The sequence below is a fragment of the Phaethon aethereus genome, assembly GCF_964289735.1.
Source record: "Phaethon aethereus genome assembly, chromosome: 2".
NCBI classification, from domain to species: Eukaryota; Metazoa; Chordata; class Aves; order Phaethontiformes; family Phaethontidae; genus Phaethon; species Phaethon aethereus.
The window spans coordinates 53,824,634-53,839,359 of record NC_138582.1 but is presented as its reverse complement, the minus strand read 5'-3'; the positions used below and the strand labels follow the sequence as shown (position 1 = coordinate 53,839,359).

Below are 14,726 nucleotides of genomic sequence, written 5' to 3'. Positions count from 1 at the left end.
TAATACAGTCACCTGAGGATGCTTTATTTAAAGAGATTCCTCTTCCCACTCCCTATATTTTTTTTCTCCATGTTAAGATAAATTGCTGCTTTTCCTGAAGTATAGTTCCTTTAGTAATATTCAGTTCTCTGAGTTCTTTTATTCTTATGGCTGCTTGGAAAGATGATTTGCCTGTAAACTGAGTTAATATGTGTATGGTTTTGAAGTTAATTACTTTCAGCTTTTACCTTCTCTTTGGAATCATGAATTTCATTACGCTCTATCTCTCCTTCAAAGTATCAACCAGTTGTGCCCTATTTTGGGGACCTAATCCTAGTAAGGTCCTCAGATTTCACAAATGGTTGCTCCCAAGTATTTGTAACTATATGGATGCATGCCTGTTGCTTTTCTGTTTGGGTATTCTTTTATTCCCTGTAATCACCGAGTCTTGTCCTTCTGTTGTTTTTTGTCTGTTTAAAAAAAAAAAATTTAAAAATCTTATGTTCTACACACAGGCTTTCTGGTCTTTAGAAAACCCACTCTATTCGCTTTTATCTTTTTCCAAACACATTTGACTAGTCCACTTCTGTGTCTTTTTTTCTCTGCTTCAGAGTAAATATAGGAATTATTAACTTGTACTGGTTTTACTGTTCACTGTCTTTATTCTTACTTCTTATACCATTCACTATTCTGCCATGCATATTTTCAAAGGCCACATGTTAATACAGTGTGAGCTCCTTTTCTCTGAACTTTCTTTATAGTCAGTGAAAAGGTTCTGCCACTGAGTGATTCAGAGAAGCAAAGTAAGGCTTCTGCTTCCACTCATCCAGCTAAAGAAGCTGATCTATGGAAATCAGCTTTCCCAGGTGAAAAGTAACCTTTGTGGATAACCTCCCTTTGATTTCTTTTGCTAAACTAGACTGTGTGGAATATTCAATACTTCTATTATACTCTTCTACATAAAAACTTGCAATAATACCTGCAAGGCTAAGAAATGAATGAACCTGGACGAGAGTTCTGTGAACTGGAAGAGGTGATCCAGGCCAATATGAATAGAGTGGTATGTGATGCCTGTGGTCACATATATATAGAGTTAATCACATTAAAGGGCTTGAGAAACCCTAACCTAGAACATCAAAAACGTATTACTATGAAAATCTCTAAGTGAATTTAAGTAGATATGGTGAAACAATGAAGGAGAAGAGAATAAAGAAAAAGGAACATACACTGTCTTAATTGCTTCTTTGTGCCTTTCAGTGTACTGAACATATAAATATTGCCAGGAAATAAATATTAGAAGTCAATGTGATAACTAATTTAAGTTGCATTTTGAGGTGCTGAATTAGTTAAAATAACAGTAGATGGAGCTGATTAAAGTCCACATGCCTTGCCAAAGGAAGTGTAAAAGCAAAGTAATGTACAGAGTAGGAGGTAAACTTCTCATATGTGTGTTTATTGTTCTTTACAGATTGAAGAATGTGTAGTATGTTCAGACAAAAAGGCAGCAGTGCTTTTCCAGCCTTGCGGTCATATGTGTGCTTGTGAGAGTAAGTAAATTTGACAGGAAGTTCTTTTTGAAATAATCTTGAAACAGAACAATTTTAATCAGATTGCTAAAAGCTCATTAGTAATCTGAATTCAGGTCCAATTTACTTGATAGTCTCATGTGATAGTCAGAATTTTGGCATTATTTGACAATTGGAGGACAAACTGGAGATTTTCAAAAATTCAGTAAGCAAGTGCTCTCCTATCTGAATTATTTAACTGTGAGTAGGCTTGCTCAGATTATAGGAGCCTGCTGTATATTGTTAAAACATATATTGTTAAAACATATATTGTTAAAACACATATTGCTTTGTTGTAGCTTTTTGGGGACATTCAGATGTACAAATGGTGTTTTAAGAGAATATTGTAAATAAACACTTAATATGCTTCATTACTAATGTGTTTGCACAAGGGCTATATTTTTCCCTAGAAGACATATCACATATGTTTGCGAAGAGCACCAGTTATGATTCACTCTGATTTATCTTGTGTAGCAAAAAAAGACATAGGACATCTTCAGAATATTTTTCTATGTTTTGAGAATACGTGGATGAGAATGTAGCCATCATCTTGTCATCAGACATCTCAGGGCTTTGTTGAAGGGTCATTTCCTAGCGAAGAGCAGTCCTTGTTGCTGAGCATCTACATAAAAGGGAAGGTAATCATTCCCATAAGTAACTGCTCACTTGGTCTTGCTGAAGAAGTCTGTTTTCTTCCTCTGTTCTGGCTGACAGACCTGACATTGAATCAGTGACTTCACAGTTATCCTGATCTGGCCTCTTTCACTGTTTGCAGTTGAAAGATGATGAGAGATTTTTTTTATTAGTTTCCCAGGAAGAGGGCAGCAAAAAGATTGATTGCTGTGGTGAAGGATTTCAGCAGTGCAATACACATCACCAGGTCTAAGCTGTAACAAGGACAGCAAAGGTTTAACAGATGTAGATAATTTCTTTCTAGATTATTTTCTGGACATCTTGTTCAAGCAGGATGAGAGTCTTCAAATTTGTGTAGTTTATAGGACCCACTCTGTTGATTCACAGTAACCTTCAGCATTTATGACACATAATCATTTGCCTTTTGTAGAATTACAGTGTCTTTTCTAGGACCGTATTGAAAGATACAGGTTTACTCTTCTAAGGGTAAGGAGCCACACCTGTTTGCCCCTGGAGTATAGACTCCAGGGGACAGTGAGATCCTTTGTTCTAAAGGAAAAAGCAAGTAGCCAAGACTTTCTGGGAAGTTCTGGTCTCAAATGTGTATGATTTGACTTTTTTAACTTCTGTAATTCTTGTGGAATAGACATCCATTTGGAGAAAGAGGAATCTGCTCACTTGAAATATGTTAAAAGAAGATAAGCAGAATAGGTTTACTTTGAATCCCAAACAAGACATTGTTCATAGTTGCGATTTGCAGAAAATTATGTGAAGATGAACACAAGTAGTTATTTGTATTATAAGCATCTATTATGGCATTACTGTATAGTTACTGTGAATAAACAAGCTCATGGACAGGAAAGAAGAAAAATGAAATAGCAGAATTCAGAGTTTATTTCTGTGTCCTCTCAGATTGTGCAAGCTTGATGAAGAAATGTGTACAATGTCGGGCAGTGGTTGAGCGACGAGTGCCTTTCATAATGTGCTGTGGAGGGAAAGGTACAGAAGATACCACTGATGATATTTGTGAGTGACTACAAAACCCATACTCTTTCACATTTCCCCACCAATTTGTTAATCTTTTAAATGACCTAAACCTTTCGTCTCCTTTTTAAAGAAATGTTTAATAAAAACAGTGTTGTTAAGCCAGGTATCCATTTGCTGTTTGCACTACTTTCTATGTTGGTAGCAGGAGGCGTGATGGTAACACCAGTCATTACACTAAAGGATTGCTTCCAGTATCCGGCATAGAAGCTGAAACATATATGACTTCTTTGCCACTTATTAACATCCTATGAAGAAAAACCTGAACATTGTAATTGTGCAAATGGGCAAATAAATGTGGGGTTTTTTTTTTACTTCTGGAACTCTCGGACTGATAAAGGAATAGTAAATGTTTTGCATCGAGGTACAAGCAACTTTCACGACAGATTGCTCAGTTTTACATCTTCTGCATTGACTGGTTTTTAAACTTCTTGTGACTTCTCTGAATAATTTCTATGAACTATTCGTATTTACTCTGTGTGTGTATGTGTGGTATGCAGTGTTTGAATTGAGTATATGTGAATTGGAATATTAGGTAATTCTTGTCGTACTGTTCCTAAATAGATAACTATAAGAATAATCCTTGAAATCCAGGTTTTTAATACTCATGCTGGAAATTTAAAATTTGTCATTTGAAATACTTCTCAAATTTTCTGTTTCTTACAGTAGCATTGCTCCTGGATCAGTCAAATATAGGAATATTAATCTGAGCTTATTCAAATTTTGAGCAAACTACTTCCAAGACACTTGTGCCATTTTGAACACCAAATAGAATTGGTTGTGTAGATAAAAAGTCTTTTCAGTGTGAAAGGATTTAGCTTTATTTTTTTACATGTGCAAAGAAATATACTGCAGGAACTTCACTGACAAATAACAGCAACATTAAGGGCCTACAGGCATTGTGAGCATCTTTACTGAGGAAATATTTGGCAAAGAAGTGTTGCCACTAAACTCAGAGAAGTTCTTTAGGAATTGATCTGCAGTGATGTTGTAGTGAATTTAATTAGATTATCAAATATGTTTGACTAACATTATTTCAGATAATTGAAAAATTGTAGTTAGTACACTGGAAATAATTATTGCTGTTTCATTAGATTGATGCATAATCCCATATCTTTATTGTCTCTAAATTACAGCAAGTGGAAACATTCCAGTTTTGCAGAAAGACAAAGACAACACCAATGTCAATGCAGATGTACAGAAGTTGCAGCAACAGTTACAAGACATCAAGGAACAGGTAAAAGTGCTGGATAAAAATTTTATGGACCACTAAAATAATTGAAAAAGCCAATGCATGTTCTGTTATTTGAAACAAAATGACATGTTGAAGTGCTTCAGTTCTTAAATTTTAGTTAAATAACCGATATTTTTTGCATGTGATGTGGCTCCTATGTCTTCTATGTACAGGTTTAAAAAAAAATAAAAATGAAGTGGCTATGTTTGATGATCCATCTATTAGTGTTGGTATGATTAAAAAAGGATGTTCTGCCCAGTCAGTATGCTCTCTGCCTGTTTAGCTGACCTGAGTGTATCGGTAGAGCAGAAGCTGTTTTCACAGAGAAGTAATAAAAGTAGATATTCTTCACTATTCTGCATTTATCTGAATCTTTGTCTGTTCATGAATCGCCTTTGAACAATGGCTGGCAGTTACCTGTTATATGAAGGCTGTACTTTATGTACTCTTCAAAAAATTGTGTGGTTGCAAAATTAAAACCTTTGAAAGTTCCGTACATGTAATTTGAATGTTTGGAATGTAAATAATACGGTTTGTCTTTTGTAATTATGCATACTGTTTGCAGGAGGAAATTTATTCAGATTGACTGTAGATTGTATTGATTATTCATTGGTTAAGTTACATGCAATTTAGAAACCTAATGAAAATAAAATAATGTTTCAGATAACAGATTTAAATAGGTAACTATCAGTTATGTCTCTAAGTCTAGTTCCATTAGAAGCGCTTAAGTAGTTGTCTAGATGCAAAAGTTTCTTGTGTTGAATTACTGAACGGTTTCCTTGCTTTTGCGTCTGAACAAAGGAAAACTTGATTTTGAGATTTTTCAGCAGTAAAGGAGCTAGGGTGTCTGACTGTTGTATGAAGTTACTCTCTTAGAGCCCTGATAATGTGATTTTTTGCTTCCCTGTGTATAACACAATTGGAGAAAAGTTTTCATGGATGCAGAAAACGGAGAAGTTCTTGGTGTATTAGTTGCCTTTTCCTCTTGTAGACTTACAGCAGTCAGTAGTACTTCAGTGATGGCAGCATCATGTTTAGTCCTGGTAGTTGTTGCTCTCAGCTGTTCATGTGTGTGAAAGCTAAGACTGAAGTGCTTATATCACAAGTTTTTAGGGCCTGTATCTCTAAATGCCTTAAACGTGAGAGTTTTAACCTCAGTGGCATTTCTGTGAAGAGCTGTTCCTGTCATATGGAGACTTGGCCAACACCCCAGTAATAGAAATTAAAATATGTACTTCAAAAGAGATTCCTTTGTAGTTTTTTTTCTGTAAAAGAACATACTGATTAAAAATTGTAATTTGAAAAATGCATATCTGTCTTGACAATAACATCTGGAGTTTCTAGATCTCTCTGACATCTTACATTTACTGTTCAGCTTCTGTTTTGCTTTTTAACATTGGATGAAAAGAATAAGGTTATTGCTTTGGTGTTTAAAATTATATATGCAAAACATGCAGATGAATGCTTGAATACAAGTAATCTATTTTCTTCATCTGTATTTTTTCTTTCCTAGTTACTTTATTTTAGGAGTTTATAAAAGGTTGGAGTTCTATTTGGGTATGCTAAGACTTTTATGTATAGGGACGTGAAAGAAAACCTACTTCATTTTACAGTTTTTATTCTTTATTAGATGTGATCTCAGTTTTTTTCCAGTTTTCCTAGGGTGCTCTTTTATTTATTTACTCTTTTATTTAACACAAAAACATTTTTGTGTTACCTTTGGGATTTGCTAGCCAGAAGCTTCCTAATATCAGAAAGTTATGCTGTATTAGGGAGAAGAGAGTAAATTACTTTGTGTGTCATTTTCAACTTGTATTTTCTGGTTTTCGTATTTGCAGTAGTAAGAAAGATCTAATACTGGAATGCTTTGAGAATTTAAGTTGCTATTTTGCTTTGAAATACCCTTTTGTCTAATAATTTATTTTAAACCAGTATAAAGCTGATGATTGTTCAGTGCCTCTGACTGGAAGAAAAAGAGGTGGTTCTGGCTGTTCTTGTGTGCATCTTGGCTTGAGACTCTTTCATGTTTTCCTTAGTGTCTTCTCTGCTTAGTCTTGTGACAGGGCAAGTTGTGTATCACACTTGTGAGTAGCAAGTTGGATTTGATTAAAATTAGTCATCTCATCTTTTAAATTTGTGCTTGAAATGATGCACAGCATTCCAGTCTAATTGTGAGTTTTGATTTGTGCTTGATTTGTGCAACAGTTCAGTCTTCATGTTACATTGATATTTTTGTACTTAAAATTAATTTGTTCTCTTTCAGCAGGTATAATCCTATGTTTCAACTCATACCTTCAATGATATTCTAATATGTTAGTGCAGCAAGCTTTTAAAACCATTTCTGGTGCCAAGCAGAAGTGATGCTGATGTCAACAGAATCTCCCACATCTGATGACCACACCATTCTTCAGGGATTCCCTGAATGTGAACCCTTTTGACTGTAATTGCAATACCTTCACTCCATTTCATACATAATCACCATCCTCTGTCTAATATCTTGTGTATGTTCCTTCACCATACTTACATCACTTTCTCCTTAAAAATAAATTTATTTTGTCACTGTGCACCTGTATATTGTTGGAAAAACTGTTTTAAGTAATGAGGAATTGGTATTTCAGGCAGTTTAAAACAGCTTGTTAGTGGTAAAAATCTATTTGAATTGCAAACCCAGTTATACTTACAGGTATGATGAGCACTTTTCAAAAAACTTTTACTTATCCAAAGAAGTAATTCTCACATAGAACAGGTATAGTGCCTTCTCATACCATTTGTTTTCCTTCAAAAGGTGGGAGTCAAGTGTTTCATGCAGATAAAAAAAGTAGAGCATGGTTTCACCCAGAGAACGTTCTAACAAACTAATAGAAACAGATACTGCTTATTTCCTGCTGTTGTGGTACAAATTGGGTATAAGGCATACAGTGAACTTTCTTCCACTGTAAAAGTGTATATAAGCTGGTGGTTAAGTAATGAACGCTCCTTCAAAGTTGGATAGAACTCAGTTATTTGGGCTTGTATCCCACTGGGAAACTCCTGAACTAATGTAAAAAATCCTTGTCAGAATAAAATTGCATAGCAAACAGGAAGTTGGGTTGTTCCTGCCAGCTGAATTCTCCTACTGTATGAAGTAACGTAAATGTTAAAATAGCATCATATTAAGAAAGTAAGCAGCTAATGTATTTTAAATACTCTGCATTTGTACTAAGCAGGAAAAATTGGGCAATTTGCTAACACTGCATGTAGTTGCAGAAACTATTTATAAAATGAAAATGTTAAAATCTCTCTGCTTCCACTGAATGGTGTTTGGACAGATTTTATTTTTTTAATTATTTCTGAGTCCCTTGATGGATGTTTTCATTTTCAAATGATGGTGTGACATTTGGAGCAAAACAGACCCTTGTAACTTCAGTAATTCTGACATTATATTTAGGCACGAAAACCAATAATTAAGCTAAAAACATAGAATAAAGAATAAGTTTTTTTCTCCAAAGATAAGAATCAGCTTTGCTTTGTCAGACCTTGGTCAAAGGCCATCACATCACTACTATCAGGTTGTAGACACTTGTCAAAGGACAGCTATATATTCATTGGAAATAGCTGTTTCATTGATATTTGAAGACTGTAGGTTATTGGAGGAAGAATGTGACAATTGTCCTGTTGGGATGTGAAGGGGATGACTTGGTGTGAGAGTGTTTTGTTATAGTACTGTGGAAATTCGGACCAAGCTGGAGCACAGCATTTTCGGGAAGAGTGAAAGGAATTTTTTTTTTTTTTTAACAGAAATTGACATAAGGCTTTTATCAGGAAGTTTTACATTCCTGCTAGCCCATTATACTGGTTTTTCTGCAGATTAAAATAGGCGTTTGGCCAGATTCAATGCCAATTTAAACTCTGTATAAGCAGACTGATGGTGAATTTTTTTTTGTCTTCAACTAAGCTATCTACCCTAGGAAGTAATACCTACTGATTCCATAAAAAGTATGCTTTAAGGTTATACTGGATGGGGTTTCTGCTATGGATTCTGTCTCTTGAGATGAACAAACTGAAGTAAACCCCCAATGATGAGTATGGAAACAAGTCACAGGTGCAAGGTGGTGATAAAATGAATTTGCATTTGAAATATGAGTCCTGTCAGTATTTCATTTTATATATATGAGATCAACATTTATAAGTGGTAGATACGAGTAGTGTGTCTCAGATCTGAGGACATCTTAGATTTGATTTGTTGGACTATAGAATGATTTTAGCAATTATTATCTGTTATAACAGCTATTCATTTACTAACCTTTGATAAACTGTTATAAATGAAAACCTAGTTAATATAGCTGCAATATGTTTATGGTGAAGGAACATGGCTTACCAAAACTTCAATTTCTGCATGTGACAAAAGGTGAAGGACATGGTTCCTTAGTGACTTGGTACAAAATGAACTTTGCTGCTGAAGAACTTCAGGAGATCTTTTTTGGGCATTGGCTGTCACTTTAATGTTCAGCAATTAAAACTGATTTTAAAAGTTTGCTGTGCTACTGTTATCACCGAAGGTCACAAATTTATTAAATTGTTCTTAATTTGAAACTTGAGGTGTTCTTTTGATTGAAAATCTAGATAATTCCAACCTTTGTTCACAGAAGTTACCAGTGTTGAGTCTTTATGTATAATACTGTTTATGCACCATTTTTATTACTTTTGCATGTGTTCAGTGCTTGGTGTTTAAAGGTAAGTACGTGAATGGCTATGTAGCCTGAAAAGAAATTGGTAGATTGGTACCCAAGCATTGCACACAAAAAGCTGTTTGTGGTGTTTGTTCCCTGGAAGATTACATGACATAAAGGGGAATGTTGCTGAAGAATGTCTTAATGTTGCAAACTTGGCTAATGGTAGTGAAAATGTGATGTCGACCTACTACTGGATTGTCTTAATTAAAGGGATAGTATTTAAAAAAAAACCACATAGGTTTTTTGTCATGATGGGGTAGGAAAAGCCCAAATATTTTAAGTCAATGAAGTAAAAATGTGTTTTTAAAAAAATACTTCGTTTTCAGGGTAGTGGCTGGGTTATGCTATGGCAATGATCTGTTATGCTTAAGATGGCATTTTTATTGTTAAATTTCAATAACTTATATATTGCATATTCCGTACTGTATCCCTGCTGCCATTGACTATGTAACCTGTCAAAATCTTTTACAGACTATGTGTCCTGTCTGTTTGGACCGTCTGAAGAATATGATCTTTCTCTGTGGCCATGGAACATGTCAGCTTTGTGGAGACCGAATGAGTGAATGCCCTATATGCCGCAAAGCAATTGAGCGAAGGATCCTTTTGTATTAAGTGGTAGAACCAGTGTCTTTTATTAGCTTATGAAATAGTAAGGACATTTTGATGATTTAAATCTCTGTAAGTTTGAAAGGCAGTAATTAGAAAATAAAATTTTCTAATGAAAACATTTCTAATACTGTAGCACAGGTTCATTACATGGTAATTGTTTAAAGACTGTGAACACACCAAATAAGAGAACAGTATTTGAACAATCAGCTTTTAGCTTTACTCTTAAAAAAACATCTAAGCCTGAAACTAATTTAAAGCAGTCTTTTTTTCATTTTCTTTCTGTTGTCTTCTTCCCCTTAAAGTTTAAAGGGACAATCTTATTTTGGTTTCGTTCATGTTTTTTGATGTGTGTATCAGGTGTTAAGTGATGTAAGGGGTTTTTTTTATATTGTCTGTTAATATCAAATATAAATATTTAGGGTTTTATGCTTTGCTGGAGAATGTTGAAATTTCTCGTGACAGTTATAATTCACAATAATTTCTGTCTTGAAATATACAATAATGCAAAATCAATACTAAGTGTGGACACGGTAGTAGTAAATATACTATTTCCATAAGATCAGGCCTCGAAATACAATGTTAAGGTAATTCTAACTTTATCATGCCCTTTGTTGCTGAGAATGGGTTGGAAAGGAAACAGTAAAAAGAAAAATCTAGTTTAGAAACATTATGTTCCCAAAACTGCACTGCAGTCGAACAGGTTCAAGCTAACTTAAATAGTGAACTTCTTAATTCTGCTAGCCACATAATTTTGTATGGAATTGCTTTTAACTTGACTGGAAAGGAAAACATTCCAGCAATAGGTCAGTTATCCATATCAGATGAGTGAATTTGATCAGCTGTAGAGGAACAAATATATATGCAGGGCCATTTAAAAATTCTGGGCCAATGAATTAGCAAAAACTAGAGATTTTGCAAGATTTCCTTTCTTAAATTAGTTTTATTGTCTCCAGGTGAACGGTATCAGCAGGAAAAGAGAAGATTTAATATTGCGTATTCATCTAAGTTGAGTGTTACAAACAGAACTTATCTGTGAACATTACTGGGTAATACTGCAAATGAAGATATTGCTGACAGAGCAGTGAATTTTATGAACCATGCCTAGGTGAGTTGAAGTTGGCTGACGGAGTTAGCTGTCACTGATATGACAAAGGTGTTCCTTGTCACGGGTGACCGTCCTTTTGGGTGACCCTGAAAATGCTGCTGGTCAGGAACTGCAAACTATTAGCATTTTGATAACAAGTACATCCTTCCATCTTTTTGGATGGAAGAAAGTATGCCGATTTAAGTATCTCTTGTAGCTAAAAGGAATGTGTGCTTACTCCCAAGTGATTCGGCGGTTTTCTGAGTGAATAGTTTATGTAGCCCTTTGCCATTGTGCAGACTTCATTTGGATGTGCTCTTGCAGAACAATAAAGAAATACATGCTGGAGTCACTTAGGTGCCTTACTTGCAGCTAAGATTAATTTCTCATTTAACTTTCATTGAGTATGTAAAAAAACGTGGAAAAAGGGGTAGCTCAGGGGAAGATCCAAGTAAGAATAACGGCATAAAATTATGATCTCTTCAGATAAATTGATCTCAATCATTTGAAGCTTATGTTGATATGCCTGAATTGCGCAAATATTGGCAGAAGTCTCAGAAGAATTTTACTAGTAAACTGTAAAGATAAGTGGACTTATAACCGTTAAGGTCTAAACACTGAATAGAGTTTTCCAGGAAACGACTACAGTGATATATTTGAAAATACATGCTGAGTAGCTTTTGACATAGCAAAGTGATGTAATACACAGCCTTTGTATAGCCACCTTTAATCCTTATCCACAATTGCAAATGTTCATCATTCCTTTCAGTAATTTTTCATTGGGCACAATCTCAATCTGGAGTCGATACAGTAGTCTGTTTTATTTTGTATACTAATAGTAATCTGTTCTCAGATAATCTGTGTATCTATCTTCTTGGCCAAATGAAATAGCCTTCCCTTTTCTTGCTTCTTGGGTCCCTATTCTAAAATATCAAAATTTCAAGGAGCTTTGGAAAGCTTTTGATACAAGGCTTTTTTTCAGTTCAGCATTTCATTATCTCCACTTAAGCTCTTAATGTTCACTGCAATTTTCATTTGGGCAGTATGCATGTCACTAAGTCTCTGGCTTCAGTTTCCTGTCAGTCTTCCTTTAAAAATAATTTTGTAATAGGATGGGTCATTTGACAATCCATTCTGAGTTTTAGCCTGTAATGCATCAGATCTGTACCGCAGTTTCCTCTGACTCTGGTAGACATATTTTGAATATTGTGTCCTATTTATTCTTCAAGGGAACCTCTATAAACTGTTGTCAGCACAAAGGCAGGATGTATTTCTTCTTGATAATGCAGCTCAAAACTGAAACCTCCATACAGCAGTTGGCATTTTCATAATTCTTTTTCACTGGAACAAACCAGAATTACTTGAAAGTATTCCAACTTAGCATCAATTGAATTATTCAGCTGAGTAAGAACTGATCTAAAGCATCCTGGGTGGGAAACTGGAGTTGAATGTTAAATACTCCTTGTCTGCAGGAGGCTGTAGCATAGATAGGCAAGTGCTCCGTTAGGCTTGTACTTTTCAACAGGGAAGCCTAAGTTACTTTTTAACACTCTTAATACTTGGATGCCATCACAGTCGTATGGAAATACAGGCAACGACTGAAGGTATTGCTATAGGAGCAGCTGTAGTCTTCTATACTGTAGTCACACCAGATACATGGGACTGCGTACAAGTTTGTGATTGGACTCATTTGGCAATGTTGTGTGCCAGTTGAAATTAAAGTATGTCAACTTGGTTCTATTATGGTGCCATGAGAAACGGCTGAATCGGGAAAAACTAGGCAAGCTAACCAACATGCTTGAATTATTAATATAGGCCTTTTATTAACAGGTGAAAGAGCTGTATCTTGTATTGGGAAGGTTACACAGTGCTTGCCTTTCAAAAAACTTAATGAGGAAACATGTTTACAAACACAGTATCATTTATGGAAATAGATATTTAGATTCACACACTGTCTTTGGATTCTGATGTGGAAGGTGAACTAGTGTCGTTGAAGCTAGTAAGTTCACTCACTCAATTTAGTCTGGTGTCATCTGTGCGAAGTGCACAGAGTGCAAATGTTCAATTGGATAACACTTAAATAATCAAAGGATGAAAAGCAGAAGCTCGGTTGGAAGCCTAAGGGGATCATAACAAGTAAGAGAGTTATGTCATTGTGCCTCTGTCTTCAGCAAAAGATGAAAGTATAAATCTCATTATCATCACTATTACTAGGGAGAAAAGTGAAAGTGAGAGAAAAAAACAGTAAGGCGTTTATCTCAAAAACTGTAAAATTGTAAAATATAAGAGTTGCAAGCTTTGTTTTTTATGATTGTCCCCCAGTATTTAATAGCAGTTTTGAAATTAAATTGAATGAAATCTCAGTTTGTTTCTTGAAACAATCAATATACACCTAATAATATATATTGCTCAGGTTTGAGGTATGCTCAGATGTTCATGTAAAATACTTTTAATTTTTTTCCATTTAGTAAAATACATGAATGGTCACATCAGTACACAGTGATTTAAAGTATAAAGACAACCTAAGAGGCTAACAGAATATGCTAAACAGTTGTAGCTTGTTAACTTCTATATAACTATGTTTGACTTTTTTTTCCACAAACCTACTGTCTATCACTTACTAGCTCATATGGCACTTCTCAAAATTTGGGCTCTTATTACCTACTTCCCATTTGTTGAAATACTGTGTACTTGTGTGTTGGAGTTTGGAGGGATTCCTTTTTGCTAAAGTGGATACTGAAAATTACAGTGACAAGACGATAAACAAGTTACTTTGTAAATGTGAAAGTTTGATTAGGAGGTGTCATTCTTGGACTGGATGAGGATATAGCAGATTTGCACAAGTATTTGTGCCTTGTTAGCATAGTCTTACAATTGATATTTTAGCTTCTTCTGAAGACATGAAATGGTCTTTTAAAAATAATCTAAGTACTTATTGTGTAGATACTTTCTGGAGATAAAGTTTTATGTATGCCTAATTATTTTTAGCAGTATTAGTTGCAGTTTATGTAAAAACTAAATTGTTTGAAGAAGCTGCTTTAAGCTAGTGATCTAAGCTTTCTCTACAGAATCAAATGTCAGAAACTTAATTTTACTCTTCCAGTAGCAGCTGGTGAACCGAAGAGCCTATCCTGTTCTTTGTGCTGCATGGGTCAAGTTTTCACTTAAAAGAAACCCAACAACACTACAGCCTAACTTTTAGCAGTGCTACCTCCTTTCTGTCAAAGTACTGAATTCTTTTCCAGTTGTTCTTTGTCTTTGGGAAGGGATGGGGAACACATCCATTTTGTTTTGCTTCCTCAGTTTTGATGTCTGAATACATTGCAAAGGTTTTTTTACTGACTGTATAAATTGCGTACAATAGAAGTGTGTGATTTGCCACAATGTACATTGTATATCATTCTTGTGTCAGTTGATGGAATTCATACTCTTGTCTTTTTATGCATTTCATAACTTGTTTGTGTTGACAAAGCAAAACTGTTATCCACAGAAGTTTTAGTATGTGCCGTTTTTATAGCCAGGACTGTGGTAAATATGAAAGTTCTGACTCAGGGCTTTTTAACAACTTAAACACATTCACAATATTCTTCAGCACATCTTGGAGAATATTAGAGATTTAGTGACTGTACAGTGCCTTGATAGAACTATTGAATGGGCAGCAGCCATAGAGTCCTTATAGAATGCAAGTATCTTTTGAATCGAATTGATGTTAATATAATTGTAATACCCCTGCCATGGATTTATAAACTTTACTTTCTATAAAGGAAAATAGGCAAATTTAGATATGGTTAAGCTTTCTGAAAGTTGTTTGGTTGTTGCAGCAGTCATGGGGGTCTGAAGGGCATAGTATTCAAATTTACAGAAGC

The 14,726-nt window shown here is 34.9% G+C and overlaps 1 protein-coding gene across 1 annotated transcript in view; it reads left to right on the top strand.

The window, feature by feature from the left end:
* MIB1 (MIB E3 ubiquitin protein ligase 1) overlaps nt 1-9,779 on the top strand; it is a gene marked incomplete at both ends in the record, with an annotated part of 79,229 nt that extends 69,450 nt beyond the window's left edge. Inside the window, 4 exons of the mRNA XM_081996948.1 lie at nt 1,448-1,526; nt 3,090-3,203; nt 4,358-4,458; nt 9,639-9,779. Of these exons, the coding sequence (XP_081853074.1) occupies nt 1,448-1,526; nt 3,090-3,203; nt 4,358-4,458; nt 9,639-9,779 (435 nt within the window). The remainder of the gene's footprint in view (nt 1-1,447; nt 1,527-3,089; nt 3,204-4,357; nt 4,459-9,638) is intronic.
* Nucleotides 9,780-14,726: the final 4,947 nt, after the last annotated feature.